This window comes from Meriones unguiculatus, assembly GCF_030254825.1.
Source record: "Meriones unguiculatus strain TT.TT164.6M chromosome 13 unlocalized genomic scaffold, Bangor_MerUng_6.1 Chr13_unordered_Scaffold_28, whole genome shotgun sequence".
NCBI classification, from domain to species: domain Eukaryota; kingdom Metazoa; phylum Chordata; class Mammalia; order Rodentia; family Muridae; genus Meriones; species Meriones unguiculatus.
The window spans coordinates 6,728,708-6,748,193 of record NW_026843644.1 but is presented as its reverse complement, the minus strand read 5'-3'; the positions used below and the strand labels follow the sequence as shown (position 1 = coordinate 6,748,193).

General features: G+C 38.3%; 1 protein-coding gene across 2 annotated transcripts in view; it reads right to left on the bottom strand.

Moving 5' to 3' along the window:
• Window positions 1–6,214: 6,214 nt before the first annotated feature.
• Window positions 6,215–19,486, bottom strand: part of LOC132650646 (cytochrome P450 3A1-like) — a 32,168-nt gene continuing 18,896 nt past the window's right edge. For both annotated transcript variants that reach the window (XM_060375998.1, XM_060375997.1), the window contains 4 exons: window positions 17,041–17,201; window positions 15,541–15,767; window positions 13,975–14,137; window positions 6,215–11,148 (listed from right to left, as the gene is read on the bottom strand). In XM_060375998.1, the coding sequence (XP_060231981.1) occupies window positions 11,047–11,148; window positions 13,975–14,137; window positions 15,541–15,767; window positions 17,041–17,201 (653 nt within the window). In that variant the 3' untranslated portion in view covers window positions 6,215–11,046. The remainder of the gene's footprint in view (window positions 11,149–13,974; window positions 14,138–15,540; window positions 15,768–17,040; window positions 17,202–19,486) is intronic.

Below are 19,486 nucleotides of genomic sequence, written 5' to 3'. Positions count from 1 at the left end.
CAAAGGGAGGTGATCAAAGAGCAGGCCAATCAGTTCATGTCAGAGACAGTCCGTGTTCCCATTACTATCTTTGCTTTTTAAAGTAGGCGCCAAGAGCTGTGGACTTTTCTCTTTATACCACATTCATTGTATTCCAAATTTGGAGGGCTGTTTTGTTGTTGTTGTTGTTGTTGTTTTGTTTTCTCATTCAGTTAGATAGTTGTGATAGTTCTTCAGTTTCTATGAGTTTGTCAATTTTTTTTGTATCTGTTTTTGTTGAAGTCCAGCTTAAATCAGTGGTAGTCTTCTAAGATTCAGGGAGTTATTTCATTTTTATTGTTTTTGCTTTGACTTGGTTTTTGTCTGAGTATGTTGTCAATTTTGGATAAAGTTCATAAGGTGCTAGAAGGAATGCATATTCTTTCATTTTTGAGTGAAATGACCTATAACTTGATTAGGTCCTTTTGGTTTAAAGCACCTGTTAGCTCCAGTATTTCTCTGTTAGTTTTGTCTGAATGACCTGACCATTAGTGAGACTGGAGTACTGAGATCCCCACTATCAGGGCTGGAAGGTCAATATGGTATTTAAGCTGTGAAAAATCTTTCCTTTTTAAAATAGCATAAGCACACAAAATCAGATAATTATTATGAACTATTTGCAGAGAAAGGACATGCATTTTCAGTGGACTCATCAGCTGTAGCCTCCTCATCTGTTTTTCAGTTTCTAATTTATTTCTGCTTTAGAAACAGAAAGTGTGGTACATTTACACAATGGAATAATACTCAGCAATTAAAAACAAGGAAGTTATAAAATTTGTAGGCAAATGGAATGAACTAGAAAAGATGAGACTGACTAAGGTAACCCAGACACAGAAAGACCCACATGGTATATACTCACTTATAAGTGGATATTAGCCATTTAATATAGAATAAACATACTAAAATCTATAGTCCTAAAGATGCTAAAGAAAAAGGAGGACCTTGGTATTGTTTCTTTTACAAACATTTGTCAACTTGTCTCGAGCAGTGATGTTAAATATTGAAATGTCATCTTGATGGAATTTTACTTTGATTAGTATGTAGTATATGTAGTATTTTTACTCATCTCTTTTGATTACATTTGCTATGAAGCCTATTTTTTAGATAGTAAAATGTCTACACAAGCTTGTTTCTTAAGATCATTTCCTTGGAATGTTTCTCCAAACCTTTCCCCTGAGGTAATGTCCTATTTTGAGGTGTTTTTCCTGGACCCAACAGAAGGATAGAAAGTCTTTTCACATCCACTCTGTTATTTTGTTTCTTTCTATTGGGAAATTGGGACCACTGATCCTGAAAGATATCTGTGACCAATGACTGTTGATTACTTTTATTTTGTGTATGCTGCTGCTGTTGCATCTAGTGGTGAAGGTGTGTGTGCGTGTCTGTGGTTTATCCTTACTTTTACTTTTCTTGTGAGATTTTTGTTTTCTGTGTTCTCATCAGTGTAGTTAACTCCTTAGATTGGAGTTTCCCTACTCTTTCATTTTATAGACCTAGGTTTAAGATTGATGTGGTCTAAACTAGACTTTATTATGAATATTTTATTTTTCCAACTTTTTTTGCTGACTAAATTGCTGGATATAGTAGTAAGTGCTGCCGTCTATGTGATGTCTTATAGACAGGCAGGCCCTTCTGGACTGAGAGTCTCTACTGAGATGTCAGGTGAATTTATAATATGTCTGTCTTTGTATTATATTTTATAATTTTCTCTTGCAGCTTTTAATATTCTTTCTTTGTTCTTATGTTTAGTGTTTTTTATTATTATGGGATGAAGGATCTTCTTTAGTTCTATACACTTGGTTTTTTTATGTTTCATGTACCTTTATAGGCTTCTTCTTTAGCTCAGGAAAATTTTATTCTCTAATTATGTTTAAAACCTATTATAGCCCCTTAGGATGGGTTTTTTTCTCCTTCTTCTATACCTTTTATTTTTAGGAATGGTCTTTTCAATGTGACCCAGATTTTCTGTTTGTTTCAGGAGTATTTGAATTTAACATTTTCTTTGACTGATGGACTCATTTTCTCTGACATATGTCCAATGACTAGATTCTCTTTTCCATGATTTGCATTCTATTGATACTCACTGAGTCTGTATTTTTTTTTTTACTTCCTAAGTAATTTCCAGAATTCCCTCAACCATGTATTTTCTTTTTTTTTTTTTTCAATGCAGTTTATTCAGGAACATTGAACAATCCTCGGACCCCGGGGAAAGCCAGCCCACAGCTTAAATAGCCTCTGGGTAGCCAACCCAGGCGTGCCACGGGGGCAATGCAGATAGGTCCACATATATGGAAGCAAGCCAGATCCTCGGCCTTAGCCAAATGTGGAGTTGTTCGTGACAGAGAGCACTCACCATCGGGAAGGTGGAAGGCAGAAACCAGCTCCATCTTTAAGGCATAGCATTCCGCAGCTCTCTACAGTTCCCCCTTTTTGTTTTAGACGCATCAGGCAAGAGTAGAGGTCTGATCTCTGATATTAGAAATAAATTGGGACTTTGTACAGATGTTCATTTAGGTGTCATCCACCCAAAGAGCATCAGACCCGTCCGATACCTTTTTCTCAGAGGCGGGACCTGGGGCATCAACCCGCATGCAATCAGACACGCTCTTCTCTGGGTCCAAAGCGGCTGACCCTGAGTGCAGTGCTTAGCCTCGCATCCTGAGCGTATCATTTTAGCTTTTTATGGTATCCAACCATGCTTGGGGAGAATGTCCTGCTTCAATGGCTGTAAAGGCCTGAATGATCATGGCTGCATCACGCTGTTGTGAGACTCTAATCTTGCATATATACCACAGGCAAACCAAGGAGACCAACACCAGAAGGCCTGCTAACACTCCCATGCCCGCCCATTCCTTCAGATGATTCATGGCTGCAGCAATCCATGTTGATAATCCTGTGGCTAGTCCTGCGTCCACTCTGGTAGAATTTACCGTGACAATGGCCACTCACAGCTGCTCCATCGTAGTATCGAATTCTCCAGTCCAATTACCTAAAATATAGCTCGACAATTGTTTAGACAGATTTGCAGCACAGGAAAAATTCTCATGTTGTATGCTAGTGACACAAAGTCCAGCATACTTTCATTGACAGCCAGGTTGAGCGATTTGCCATAGGGTATCAATTTGCTCCTGCAAGAGGTCAATCCTCTGATTGAACACCATCAAGCTTCCTTTTAGTTGAGCATTAATTCCTTTATGTACAACTAAGGCATGAGCTACATTGGCTAAATGATTATTCAGGGTCTGAGCAGTCTGCCCAGTATGACTCATGGCTAATGCCCTGGTGGTAGCTCCAACAGCCGTCAATGAGATGGTCGGATGGGCAAATGTTGGGCAGGTGAACGGAATTTTAGGTAAGAACTGGGAAATAGTAAGAGCTGGAGAGGACAGGGTCTCCACAAGGAAAGCAACAGAACAAGAAAATTTGAACATAGGGAACTTCCCAAAGACTCATACTCCAACCAAGGACTATTCATGGAGATAACCCAGAACCCCTGCACAGATGTAGCCCAGGGCAGTTCCGAGTCCAATTGGGTTACATAGTAATGTGAAGAGGGACTGCCTCTGAAATAATCTGATTGGCCTGCTCTTTGATCACCTCCCTCTGGGGAGGGGAGCAGCCTTACCAGGCCACAGTCGAGGACAATACAGCCACTTTTGATGTGAACTGACAGACTAAGATCAGAAAGGAGAGGAGAACCTCCCCTATTAGTGGACTTGGGGAGTGGCATGCAAGCAGAGGGAGGAGGGAGGGTGGGATTGGGAGGAGAGGAGGGAGGGGCTTATGGGGGGATGCAGAATGAATAAAGTGTAATTGATGAAAAATTTAAGAAAAAAGGGAAAAAAATAATTTAAGAACCTTAAATGACTTTCAAAATTGGAGGAAAACATGGAGTTAGTCAATTGGCATGGAGCACATCTCACCCCTGGGGGCAATGGTCTCCTGAACCTACTCAGACCTCGGACACCACCACTGCTAGTTCTAGAACTGACGCAGGATGTTCCAACGAGGGGTTAAGGCTTCTCATAATATTTCCTATAAGCCCACACCTGTTTGTCTATATCCCCCATTTTTATTCATTATTAGCCAGATACAGCCAAGTAATTGTGGTAATGATACTTGCTTTTTTGCCCAATGCTGGAATGCTAGTACATTTAGGTATGCCCTGGTTACTCGCATGCCTCACTGGGTGCCTGTGCCCATTGATGCCCCTCACGCTATGACTCTCTTCAGACAGAAAAGGGATCTTGGAACTACAGCCACCATTGTTACTACCATCTCATGTGTTTTCTTTATTGACTGTATTTCTGTTGTCAGGTCTTGATGACTTTTTTTTTTCCTTCAAGGGACTGTGGGGTTTCATTTGTTTGTTTTATGTTTTTTAAGAGATATATTTATTTCCTCCAACTTTTGTTCATGTTTTTCTGGATTTCTTTATGGAACTGATTAATTTTATCTTTGAGAATCTCTAACATCTTTACCTAGTTTATTTTAAGGTATTTTACTTGTGCTTGAGCTAAATTGGAATATTCAGAGCCTGCTGTCATGGGACAGCTGGGTTCTTCTGTAGACATATTGACTTGGTCGTTACTGATTCTGTTTTTTTTTTGTTTTTTTTTTTTTTTTTTGCCATCACCTAGGCACCAGGTTTATCATGATTAGATATCTAGGAACTGATTCCTGGGTGTTAGTCTTTGTTGGGTGGGTGTCTTGTTTCCAAGCTTCTGTTTTCTTTCTGGATTTTTGTAGAGTATAGTGAATGGGTGTTACTTGTTTTATTTGCTTGCTCAGCTGCTGTGTTCACAGGGAATGCCTCCTCCTGTTGGAGCTGGAATAGTCGAATGAGTTGAAGGAAAGAAAATTGGAGGAGAAGTCCTTGTGACCGGTAGAAAATGGTATCAGAGAGGAAATGGAGACAAAACATTTTTTGCTAGAAAGTTGGAAAAGTTCTAGGGGATTGTATCTCAGGAGCAATAGGAGTGCTATGGGTCTGTATTAACCTGCTTTTTGCCCTGGGAGGAACATCCCTTGGGTTAGCAGGGAGTGCATGCTAAAATTGGTGCCTGAGACAAAGCAACGAGTGGAGACAGGAAGGGTCTAATGGTAAGATCTGTGGAATCCATTGGAGAAAGGAGCATAGGAGACAGATGGCTGCCAAGAACTTCATCACAAATCACTGTACAGAGAGGCTTCTTTGAGTAAGAATGAGAGTATTACTTTTCCTTGTACACAAACACAAATATTTAGAAGATTGTTTGACAATAAGTACATTAAGATAATGGGAACCTCAAGTTATTTCTCATGTGATATGGTCTCCCACCTCCTAATATTTCTTGTGGGTCCATAGTACCAGATATGAAATATTCTTTGATAAATATCTTTCTACTGTATTTTATGTATATGGTAGGTGCATATATATATATATATATATATATATATATATATATCCAATATACACAGAGTAGGAACACTTCAGTCCTGAATACAATAGCATGCACAATTTTGTCATAGTTACTAGATTGTGAAATATACTCAAAGCAGAGGAAACACATATATGATAAAAATTAAAATTTGAAACTACCAAGGATTCATTATTGTAGCACAATAAAATCCTATTTTTAGAATAGATATTTAAAAAGTATTATCTGTATATAAATTAGTTAATAAAACACATATCATAAGTCAGATCTGGAATCCAATAGTTAAAGCATACATTTGATAATGGAAAAGCAACAACAAAACACTCATAATAGCAGCAAAGTGAGTGTGAAATTATCTTCTTGAGAAAAATTTATTATTGTTCATGATCACTAAAGAAAAAGTATACCAAAATTGAGATTTGATTGTTCTGACAATAAACTTGGTAAATGTTTAGTTCAAAATGTAAAACAAAATTATTTGATGAAATGATAGTTTTTAGAAATACACAAAGGTTAAATGTAATAGAAATATTTAATTACAAACGACAGTGTATGTGTTTTTAAATTCAAGATAAAAGTCACAAATGTTAGAAACAGAGTATTCTAACTTATTTTTTGACTACCTAGAAATACTTCTCCTCCATTTCTGGTTGAAATGTAAACTTGTACAACCACCTTTGAAATCAGTCTGGTGCTTTCTCAGAGAATATCCATCTATACCACTCATAAGCATATATACACAATATGGTCAAGTATACAACAAGGACATTTGCTCATCCAAGTTTATAGCAACTTTATTTGTAAGAACCAGAATCTGGAAGAAACCTATATGTCCCTCAGATGAGGAATGGATACAATAATTGTGGTACATTGGAATACTACTCAACAATTAAAAACAAGGAAATCATGAAATTTGCAGGCAAATGGTGGGAACCAGAAAATATCATCCAAAGTGAGGTATCCCAGAAGTAGAAAGATACACATGGTATATACTCACTTATAAGTGGATATTGGACATATAATATAACATAAACATTATAAAATCTGCACATCTAAAGAAGCTATGCAAGAAGGAGTACCCTGGGTAAGATGATCAATCCTCATTGAAAGGCAAAAGGGATAGACCTTAGAAGATGGAGAAAACAGGGAATAGGAGCATACCACAGAGGGCCTCTGAAAGACTCTACACAGCAGTGCATTAAAGTACATGATGAGAATCATAGCGAAACTGGGCAGAGTGCAGGGAATCATATGAAAGAAGGGGGAAGATGGAAGACCTAAAAGGGACAAGGTGAGCAGCAGAAACAAAATTTCTGGGCACAGGGGTCTTTTCTGAGACTGATACTCTAGCCAAGGACCATTCTTGGAGATAACCTAGAACTCCTGCACATATATAGCCCATGGCAGCTCAGTCTCCAAGTGGGTCCCAAGTAAGGAGAACAGGGGTCTCCTCTGACATGAACTCAGTGGCCTGCTTTTTGATCACCTCCCCATGAGGGGTGGTGTAGCCTTGCCAGACAACAGAGGAAGACAATGCAGCCAGTCCTGATAAGACCTGATGTGCTAGGGTCAGATAGAAAGGGAGGAGGACCTCATCTGTCATTGGGCTGGGGGAGTGAGTGGCAAGGGAGAAAAAGAAGAAGGGTGATTGGGATTGGGGGGATGAAGGAGAGGGCTACAGATGGGATACAAAATTAATATATTGTAATTAATAAAATTAAAATTAAAAAAGAAAAATAAAATAAATTTTGTTTGAAAAAACAAAATAAGGCAGAGCTGGAATTCTATAGTGAAAGTGTACATTCTACAATAAAAAGCTGGAGTTTGAACATAGAATCAGATTTCAGCAAACCTTAGTACAATCAAATGTTCTATTACTTATTGCACTTACATGCCATTCCATGGTTATTTGGTTAGATCAGAGGGAATATCATCTATTCAGCACAGGTTAGAGGGGCCAAATTAATATGGAGGAAATGACAAGTTCATTGCATGCAATCAGACTTTTTACAGACTTATCAGAAACAGAATGTAAATGCTGCTCCCCTGAAGAATACAATTGTAGTTGCTGGGATGTTATGATATTTGCAAGGTATACAGAGTATAAAGGATTAATGTCTAAGATTAAATGTTCTTTAAAGCTTCTTTATGCTTTTCTGAGTTCTAGGGAATGCAGAGCTACACAGGTGTCCTTAATGCTCCAAAGTCTGAGGGAGGGTTTCAGGTCTCAGGGACTGAAATGGACACAGTGTCCAAGGAGCTCCTGACTATAAATGGAAAATACTATGGCAAATGTTCCTCAAGACATCAATGATAGAGAATTGACTCCCCAGAGTTCCCAATTTTTTTATTTTGTTTATAATATATATTTTATTTATAATATGTATTTGTATTCCAACCCAGATTTTCTTTTATTCCTACTGTTAGTTCTGCTCTTTCCTGATCACTTTTACTTTTAATATTAACTGGATCACTTTTTATCTGTTATGATTTTTATTTCTTTCAAAAGCTGAAATGCATCACTAGAAATTTTGTTTTAGTTCCATTGCATCAAATTATTCTTTAATATCATTTCCTAAATTCAGGATTTGGACACAACGGCAGACAGTAATGAGTGCCAAAGGTGAAAAGGATTAAGATGTGGGTGATGTAATGACAGGTTTTGAATACTGATTTCTTTAAAAAATACAAAAAAAATGCTTTTATTTCAAACCCATGTATAGGGATGTGGGGGTGCTTAGGACTGACCACAGAAGCTGACTATGATTTGCTCTATAATCCAGCAGAGGAGTGGTTTTGGCAGATAGTTTCTGTGGTTGTGTGACATTCGGAATTCTGGAAACATTTCAGAAGGTATACAAATGCTAAGGCCCCAAGAGGCACGGTTGTTGGTTGTTGGCTATCAGGGGTGTTTCCAGGTTATTAGGAGTTGTGCTCATAAAAAATGCAAGAACTAAAAGCAATTGTTTTCAGGGATCTCTTCCATCTCCTTTCTCTCCTTTCTTGTTTTTTCTCTCCTATCTAGTTTTCTCCTATCTAGTTTTAAAATTGAAAGTTTAGAATTTAGGCTTTCAATACCAGTCAGTGTTCAGTGTATATTGCAGTCACAAAAAAACTAAGAGCCACAATAATATGACCTGTCTGAGGTCTTAGTTATGTTAGCCCACAGACAGATTAAGAGTACAGAAATAAGGTAAATTCATCAATTTCATCAACCCGGTACTTTCGTTCTCTGGGTTTTAGATTTATCAAATTGTCCTAGAAAGAGGCAGGACATTCATAGACACTTCTAAGAGTCAATAATTTGTGAAAATTATCTGGAGCTTTTGACCAAATGGGTCCCTGAAAATGACCTAGGAAGTTTTTGGTTTTGTATAGGGATTTCTTGGGAAATGGAAAGTTAAATGCAGCTTCAGGGGTTTGTTCAGTCTGTACTTCCTGTACTATTTTTTTGAGAAGCCCATTTTAATTTTAGAGACTGCTTTGACCTGGTTATCAGCATACACATTGTGGTAGTTAGATGGTAACAGTGTGAAGGAAGGGGTTTTAACATGGAGCCTGGGTTTTCAGCAAACCTTAAGGGAAATGGAAATTTCTAGGATCCAATTTTAAACTGTCTCTCTCTACCTTGTTATCCCCATCTTTCTCCAACCACTTTCATGATTGCTACATCAAAATGCAGAAGACCCTAGTGAGTTTTAACCCTATAGTGTTATTTAAATCTCAGACTGTAAATGTATTATTAATACTCACACACATCCTTTATCTGTGTACACTCATCCAAGTGTTTATTTATTCCAACAAAATCTTACAAAAATATCAGTACATGATTCCAAGGAGTGAATTGCCATGGAATAAATTTGTTTCTGTGTCCTCCTTAGTTAGAGAGATCACAGCAGATTGCTGGAGTTAGGTTGAGGCCAAGCAGAGCCACACAGAGGCCAAGAGAAATGCCAGATTGAATGAGTCAGCTGAGAGAGGAGTTTGAGCCAGAACAGCTGAGCTGAACCAGCCAGTCCAGAAATCAGAAAGAACAAGAAAGGGTGAGCTCATTCAGCAGTGAGGCTCAGATACTGAAAACATTCTAGGCCTGGGTTAGATTGTATGGAGGCTATCAGCTTTCAAGACTAAGCCTAGATAGCAGAAGGGGGAATAAACTTCTCAGATGACAACCAAAACAGGAGAATAAAAGCTACTTTTACAGATGAAATTGCTGGATGAGAAAAGCAATATTCAGTCTCACCCAGATGTGAACTATAATGACCAGCCTGAAATTTATGACCACTGGTGCAATTGTGGCACAAATGTTATGGAAGTAAACAACCACTTTTAAAATTGGACTTCATGCCCACTCCATAAGATTGAATCCATGGCTGATATTGTCAATGAAGCCACAAAACAGAGAGCAGATAAATCATAAGCCCTAAAAGAAAACATACTACTATTAACCTACTACATTAATGTAAGAATAAAAAGATTCCTAATGACACACAGCTATATCTGTAAAAATAGTGGATCACTCAGTCCTTATCAGAGAAGCTTCATCCTGCAGTATAGAGTAATTAACAAGGAAACTTATGACCTGTCAAAGTGAATGTTAGATACTTTGGAATTCTCAGCTCTCACTTAGGATGTTTATGTCATACCTCTCCCCTCAAGACCCAGAGATCTGTATGGAATAGAAGGCAGAAAGTTTGGAAGAACCAGAGGTAGTAGATGGCTTCAAGGAAACAAAATTTTCAAGCTACAACATGGCATATGCACATAAAAACTCCAAGAGACTATGACAAAATTCAAAAGATCTGCACAAGATCAAACGAAGCAAAATCCTAGTGAGAAGGTTCTCAAAGTCCTACCCCTTGCCAAGGAGATATTGTCAACTGAAAGCTCCTGAGAGAGGATAAGTCCATTTTCTTTGATGGGGTGGCATGCGGTATATCAACTACTCTCCAGAGCAGGCCTCACACACAGGGGTAGTTATCTAACATGAACTGGACTCCTTAGTTTTGGTTTTGTTTTGCTTTGTTTCATTGTGAAACATTTGGAGAGAATGTAAAGGTAGTTGGGAGCAGAGGTGAGAAGAATATAGGAGGACATGGAGGAAAAGAACTAATATGATCAAAATACATTGAATGATGCTCTCAATAAATATAAGACACTTTTAGAACCAGGTTTTTTGAAAGAGGTGTGTATTTATATTTTCAGTGTAACTTTTATTGCAGAATATTGCAATTAAAACATCTTACACACATTTTACAATTTGAGTTGTCACTATAGTTCATGTTTTCATCAAAAAATATTGATAAAATACAGTTATCTGGTTAATCTCAAAATAGCTCAAAAGAGATAGATGGAGTCAATCATATGTGGATGGAGATGGTCCCATGAGAACCAGACAAGATGAATTTCCTGTTCTGTCACTGACTTAGTCTTCTTTAAATGATATGGACCTCTGTATAGACAGAGAAACCTTAGTGGGTGTACTGAATCAGGGCCAGTTGATTAATCCCTATCTCCATCTTGGTTTTATTCATGATGAAAATTAAAGAGTTCAATGTTCTTAGACACCACCTTTCTGAAAAGCACAGCAGAACTCCTTGAGAGAAAGTCATGCTCCAGTTATGATTGCATTCCTTGACACAACCTTTAGAAAAATGTTTTTTTCTGGTTGAAGTTGAAGAAGTGCTTGTCTGCTTAATTTCAGAGGTATCTGCAACAGTGGAAGAAAAATATTGAGAGGCAATGAATGAGCCGAAACAACTCCAGAAGAAAAGTAAAACAAACATTCAGTATAAGAATGCCTCTGAGAAAAAGGTATCGGACAGGTCTGATGCTCTTTGGGTGGATGACACCTAAATGATCATCGGTACAAAGTCCCAATTTATTTCTAATATCAGAGATCAGACCTCTACTCTTGCCTGATGCATCTAAAACAAAAAGGGGGAACTGTAGAGAGCTGCGTAATGCCGCGCCTTAAAGATGGAGCTGGTTTCTGCCTTCCACCTTCCCGATGGTGAGTGCTCTCTGTCACAAAGAATTCCATATTTGGCTAAGGCTGAGGATCTGGCTTGCTTCCGTGTATGTGGAACTATCTGCATTGCCCACGTGGCACTCTGGGGTTGGCTACCCAGAGGCTATTTAAGGTGTGCGCTGGCTTTCCCCAGGGTCAGAAGATTGTTCAAGGTTCCTGAATAAACTGCATTGAGAAGAAAAAAAAAAAAGAATGCTTTGCAGAAACTTAATACTTACATTTATCATCATATTTTTACTTCCTCTTCCCCAAACTGTGTCAATTGGATGGTGAGAGGATGCAACCAAACATGCATTGGGTAAATTGATTGATAATCTACTTAATTCAGGCCCTGAGACAAGTCATGTTGGTTTGTATTATTTTTGTTCTCTGCTCATTTAGAGTAAAACAGGTAAGCTTAATATTTTTCATCCTAATTTTTAGTTAATATGTCATACTATTGTTTTAAGTATTGAAAAGCTATTTTTGGTTTGTTGAAACTTACATTTTAATCCTGAGAGGATGCACTTCAAATCAATGAATTATCCTCAGGTCCTAGGTCATGTGTCAGTACTACAGTTGAGCCACTAAAAGCATATATTCAGGGGAAACTCACTTTATTGTCTTTGCTAACATCTGTTTTTTTTGTTTCAAAATACAGAATGAATGTATGGTGGAGAAAGTCTCAGTTGCAGGAAATTTAAGGTAAACAAAGTTGTCATGGAGATAGAGAAATGTCAAGTTTAAGATCACTCGTGCTTGCCAGAGAATCTTCCCCTTGCCAATTGTGCCATAGGCTCTCAAAGCTAGACCCTTGATTTATCTAAATTCTTGCATATGATTTAAATGCTTTATTGACAAAGTAATAAAATTAGTGAAGTTGTATGTAGATAAAGCTATATAACTTCCTTAAGCCACAAATCAAAGAATAAATACTTCCATCCCTTCATTTGCCCAGAAGTAAAACTAACTGTGAAAGAGAGCCACACCAGATAAACAAGTCCTGTAAATTTTAGCCATCCATTCATATGAAACAAAGAGCAAATTGCTCAGGAAAATATAAATACTTTATCTAAATGTCTTATCTTATACTAGTAAAACTTTAAATACTATACATGAGTCTTCCATGGAAACATACAAAAGATACCTTTTAATTTAAATTATTGCTTTTATGAAAAATGTTATAACTGTAAACCATGCTTTAAAACATTAACAAAAGGGTTCAATGTGCAAACTCTCTTCAAAGAACAACTTGGAGTTTGTGGAAGGAATAATATGAGGTGATATATAAATGAGAGGGGAGATCCTTCAATAGAGAGAAAATAAATGTAACTAAAATGGACTTTTTAATGACAAAATAATACCATAGGTGATGATAACAGCTTGTAGAATACAAAGGTAGAGCATAAATTAAATGAGGTTTGGAAATGGAACAGAAGATTAATTTGGGAAGTGACTAAGAATTTGAAGTATGAGAGAAGAATAAAGAGAAAAAATAAATTATTTCTGGAAATACCTGTCTTCTGGAGCAGAGCTCCTAGGAAATGATGCAAAATCATCTAGTTAGGATGGAGTCATCATAACCAGCAACTTTTTATAGGTTAATATTTTGTGTGTATGAGTGTTTACCTGCACATTTGCATGTATAACTAACACACATGTGCACTTTCAAATGATGCCAGAGTAGGGCATCAGAACCCTAGGAACTGGGGTGACAATTAGTTTTTAGCTACCACATGGGTGCTGGAAACTGACCTCAGGTTCTTTGCAAGAATAGCAAATGCTCTTTACCACTGAGCCATCTCATTAGCCCCAGAAATTGTATTTTGACATATTGATTCTCAACTTGGCATAACATGGGAAATCAGAGATGAGCTTTTAAAGCCACACTCTGGGTGAAATGTTGTATGACCAGGCATCATGAGTTTCTGTTTTAATTTTTTAGACTGCGTGTCACATGGCCCATGCTGGCTTCATATTAACTAAGTGGTCTAGGATTCTTTGAATTTCTGATCCTCTAGCCTCTATTTCAGAGATTAGAGGTAAACAATACCACCTCTAGTTCTTGTAGTTCTGCCAACTGAGGAACATCTATAGAATCCATATATGAGTTTTAAATATCCTCATTGATTCTTATGATCAGTCAGTGGTTGAGAGGACTGTGAGAATAGGACTTCTGTGAGATTTAGAAAAAGAGTTAACCACTCAACAAACACTGAAAATGTGACCATTGCAACTCCTGGTGACACATAACATACCCGATTTCAAATGGACATGATTAGAAGTTCAATAAAATGCATATAATTTGGTTACATTTGTCTGCACTGAGTCTTCATAATGCTACAGCTGCATTCTATACAGGTATAGAATAAAAGGCCTCTTAACTAATTCTTGAAGAGAAATAGCTCATTTGGCCAGAAAAATATTTTAAACCCCAAACAAAAATATTCATTTTTATACATAAAACCTCAGTTCGAAAAATGTCTCCTGTAAAACTTCATTTATACAGATAATTTTCTCTCTCACCTGTGTTTCCTTACAAGGCTGGAAGGAAAAGTTCTGAAGGACTTTAGTGAGAGCAAGTTTCATATTCATGAGTGCAAACCTTATGCCAATGCAGTTTCTGGGTCCATATCCAAAGGGCAGGTATAGATAAGAATCAATGCTGCCCTTGTTCTCCTTGCTAAACCTGGAGACACAGCAGTAGGTGACAAGTTAATGAAGAATAAAATCATAAGGACTACCTATGTGAAATTGCCTTTCAACATCTATCCAGCAGCATACAGATAGTTTGGGTTAGATTCGTTGAAGTTCTTCTTATAGGTATTTAGCCTAGAGAATTGTACACTAAAGGTCTTTTCCATTCCCCTTGCCTTATCAGGGTCCCCATATGATTGAGATGAGACAAATGCTATTTGAAATAAATGAATCATTATGTTTCACTAGTGTAATCATGGTGATATGGCTAGATGTAAGAACCATTTTCTGATTATAGTGGCAATCCATTTTCAAGAGGAAATTAATGTCTGGTATTGTAAATCTGGCTAGTGGGGTCACACGTACTATAGGAGAGCTTACTACTATTGCTTTGCTAAGCATATATGGTATCAGACTGCCTTCTAAATATTTATGTTTAGACAAAAAAATAGGGTTTATCTCAGCCTTGGTCAGTTTGCAGTGGGAGTCAGTTAACCTAGAATTTCATGACTGGTCAAAGTGCTGAGAATAAGTGATGGTGGGGTGCTCAACCTCCTCCAAGCCTCAGGAAACATCACAGAAATGGGGCAGCAAGAACTTGAGAGCCATGATATGAAATGGATGCTGTGAAATACTATCTTCTGAACATGGCATGGCATTGCACGCATGAACAAACATGTAACTACACAAGACTCTCAACACTCCACATGAGAAAGGGAGTTCATGAGACTCCACCTCCCTAAGAAGCTACTGCCAATTAATAGATGCTAGAGGAGGAAGAAGCTTATCTTCAATAGTGTAGCCACTGGTGAGTAGCCCATTCTCCAGTAAACAACGGCTATACTTATATTTATTCAAGAAACCCTAATTAAACTTATAGTCACAAGAAAACTAAAAGACATAAAAGCAGGAGAATTGTTGAGGACAAACAGGGATTCAACATGAGTCGGAGAGAGAAGTGGCAAGATAATGTGATGTGAAAATGAGCAAAATACATTATACATTCACACAATTCTCAAAAAATATGAAAGAGAGAGAAAATTTAAAAAGGGAAATACTCCTCTAAAGAATAAAAATTCATTCAATATAATGGCATGTTCCAAGTCTGAAAAGCACATAACATTTAGACTGAAAATAAAGTGGGTTCCTGCCTCACACTTAAGTTGCTCATTTACTACTTAAAGAATGAAGAAAAAACATTCTGTATTTAAGTTGTCATATTGTCTTCCCAACTCATGCCCCCTCTCCTCTCTTTCTTCCCTTTCTCTGCCACTCTCGTAACAGAATGAAGATGGATACAAAAATCATAATTAGACCATCTTTCTACAAGAGACACCATAGCATGAACAGACCAACATAATTCAGGTTTGGTTTTCGCTCTTGGGATTTTGGTACCTTTCATGGTAGAATTTCTCAGGCTCTGGCCAGTGCTGTAGGTCATGTTGAAGAGCATAAGATGGTATCATCACTATCGACCCTTTGGGAATAAACACACCATCGATTTCAACATCTTTTTTACAGACCCTCTCAAGTCTATTAGCAATTGGGTATAATCTGAGGGTTTCATTCAACACCATGTCCAGGCACTCCATCTCCATCACACTATCATAGCTGGGAGATGCCTGAGAAGAAAGAAAAAGATTTGTGCTAAGATTTTCGAAAACTTTTAACTCCATCTGCTTTGTACTGGTGAGTTCTCTGTAGTGAAGCACAGCATCTCGGAGCATCTTCATTAGCACGACACATTTTAAATGGTTTTAAAACTTGTTTTGTTTGTTTGTATGTTTTAATCATTTTTATTAATTACAGTTTATTCACTTTGTATTCCCCTTGTACCTCCCTCCTTCCTCCCTTCCCAATCCCACCCTCCCTCTTCCCTGCCCATGTCCCTCTCCCAGTCTACTGAAAAGGGAGGTCCTCCTTCCCTTCCCTTTGATCCTAGTCTATCAGGTCTCATCAGGCCTGTAAGTCCATGGCCTGCTAAGGCTGTTCCCCCCTCAGGGAAGAGGTCATCAAAGAGCAGGCCAATCAGTTCATGTCAGAGACAGTCCATGTCCCCATTACTATGGAGACCACTTGGATACTGAACTGCCATAAGCCACCTCTGTGCAGGCATTCCAGGCCATATCCATGAGTGGTCCTTGGCTGGAGTATCAGTTTCAGAAAAGACCTCTGTGCCCAGACTTTTAGGATCTGTCACTGTCCTTGTGGAGCTCCTGTCCTCCCCCACTTCTATCATAAGATTCCCTGCACTCTGCCCAAACTTTGGCTATGAGTCTCAACATCTGTCTCAATACCCTGCAAGATAGAGCCTTTCAGAGGTGTGTGTACGTGTTTTGCCTACATATGTGTTGTACCTCACGTGGGATAATTGCCCACAGAAGCAAAACAGGGCATCAGATGCCCCATGAATAAGCTTCAACAGAGTTGACAGCTGCCATGTGGGCACTGGGACTCAAATATGGATAGAACCTCTTTAAGAGCAGCCAGTGCTCTTAACCATTGTGCCACCTCCCCAGCCCCTTACACAGCAGTTTGTATAACTATCACGTGAGGCTGGGAGGATGTCTCAAGTAGTGAAGTGTCAGCTACACAAGCCTGGGGACCTGGGTTCAGACACACATCATTCATAAAGACAGATGCAGTGGCAGATATCTACAGTATTAGCAGTTGGGGACAGAGGATCATTGGTGTTCATTGTCCAGATGCCCTAGCCAATCAACAAACTGCAGGTTTAGTGAGTGAGCCTGTCTCAAAAATATATGTTGGAGAATAATTTAGACAAATACACACACACACACACACACACACACACACACAGAATTGAATGTGATGAGAAGCTGTTTTTGATGATCTTTCCTCTTTCCCTTCCTACTCCAAGCACCAACCAGTCACCTTGTTGGGCAGAACGCTGTCGATCTCCTCCTGCAGTTTCTTCTGTATATCAGGGTGAGTGGCCAGTGAATGCAAGATGAAGGAAAGTGTAGTGCTGGTGGTGTCATAGCCAGCAAAAATAAAGATAATTGACTGTGCCATGATCTCCATGTCAGACAGGGCTAGAGGTAAAAAAAAAAAAAGATATCTCATGTAAGTCATGTCAATATGGACTATCACAGATGGAATGAGGAAAACCTAATGAGGCTTTGGTTTTCTTAGAGAGAAATATGGAGAAGCTGTTTGGTCACCCTGAACCTGTTATCATTATGACATCCGAGTGACACATCCAGAGATGAGGGAGATCACTTCAGCCAGGTTGTCCCAAGGTGTGTGCTATGTTACTCATGGTCACCATTGGGCAACTTCGAGATATGGGATTTCTGAGACTCATAACCAAACTTTGGGCAGAGAGCAGGGAATCGTATGAAAGAAGGGGGAGATGGTAAGACCTGGAGAGGACAGGATTTCAACCAGGAGAACCATAGAACCAAAATATCAGGGCACAGGGGTCATTTCTGAGACTTATAATCCAATCAAGAACCATTCATGGATATAACCTAGAACCCCTGGTCAGATGTAGCCTATGGCAGCTCAGTATCCAAGTGGGTACTCTAGTAAGGGGAAAAGGGACATTCTCCAACATGAACTCAGTGATAGACTCTTTGAACACTCCCTCCTGAGGTGGGAGCCTCCTTGTCAGGCCACAGAGGAGGACAATGTAGCCAGTCCTGATGAGACCTTATAGACTAGGGTCAGATGGAAGGAGAGGAGGTCCTCCCCTATCAGTAGAATTGGAGAGGGGCATGGGAGGAGATGAGGGGAGAAAGGTAGAATTGTGAGGGAATGAGGGAGGAGTTACAACTGGGATACATAGTGAATAAATTATAATTAATATGAAAAATAAAAATTTAATTTAAAAAAGGGATTTCTTATTTTTATGATTTAATTTTATTTCATTTGTGTGTATCTTTGTGTGTGTTTATGTAGAAAGATGGATGCCACATAGGTGTCAGGGGTATGCCCATGGAAGTGAGAAAAGGCCATCTGATCCCTTAGAAGGAGTTATAGAAGGTTGTGCGCTGTCAGAGGTAAGAACAGAAAACTGATCTCCAGTCCTCTTCTTGATCTTAAGATTTTTTTTTACTAATATTTATGTGTGTGCACACACATGTGTACAAGTGTCCATGTAGGCCAGAAGATGGCATTGGAGACCATAGAGTTAGATTTACAGGTAGTTGTAAACCTACTGACATGAATTCTCTGATTCTGTTGTTGGTAAATTCTTTTTCCCAAATAGTATAAGCCCTTGCTTCTATATTGAAATGGGACTATAAGCCTGTTCTTTTTTTAAATGAATATCTATTTTAGAAATCAAAATGAACCAGAAGGGTTGAGGATATATAGCTCAGTAGATGGACTGCCGTGGAGTCATTCCCCAGAACATGCTTAAAGGTCATGCATTCTCAGGCATATTATGAACTTGAGGTCAACCTCACCTTCAAACAGGGCCATGTAAAACTCTGTTTCTAAAAAAAGATGAAGTACAAAAGAAGTTAACATTAGCTGATCACATGAAAGGGTTTCAAGTGGACAAACTGGAAAGAATTTATACAAAAAAAGAAACAGTGACTTTGAAAAGTATATATATATATATACATATATAAAAGTATATATGTATGTATATATATATATATATATATATATATATATATATATATATATATATAAAACAAGTGTCATTTTGCCACCATGAAAGTAATGATAGTTTTAAATTTGAAAAGAAACATAGATGGAAAATTACAGAGATCGCTCAGTAGGTAAGAGCACTTGTTACACAAGCTTGAGGACATGAGTTTGAATATTCTGTCCCCATGTGAAAACCCAGGTGTGGCAGTACACCACTGTCACCCCAATGCTGTGTATCATTGGGACCTGCTGGCTGCCAGCTTAGATCTAGGTTTAATAAGAGGAAATAAAGCAAAGAGAGATTAGGAGAGATGTTTGGTGCCTTCTCTGTTTTCTGCATACACTACTTGGGTTTTGCACATGTGCACCTACTCGTGAACACACATACATACACCACACAAAAAAGATAAAAAAATATATAGGTAGTTTTTAAGTGTGTCAAAGAATGGAGAGAAGCAACGTGTTTGTACAAAGAGGCTTTCCTTGGAAGCTACTTATTCATCAGGCAAAGGAAAAGTCAATATCTACCATAGATTAAGGTATAGAACACATTCATAGTAGGGGTTCCCAGAATGCATCAGCACTGTTTGGGTACATGCCTCCTGTCTGGATGTTTAGACTCAGATGTCTAGGCAGAGTTTCAAGTCAGTGTGTGGGAAAAGACAGAAACAACACCTATAGTCTCCTGGATAACACAAAGGCATCTGAGGTCTTCCAT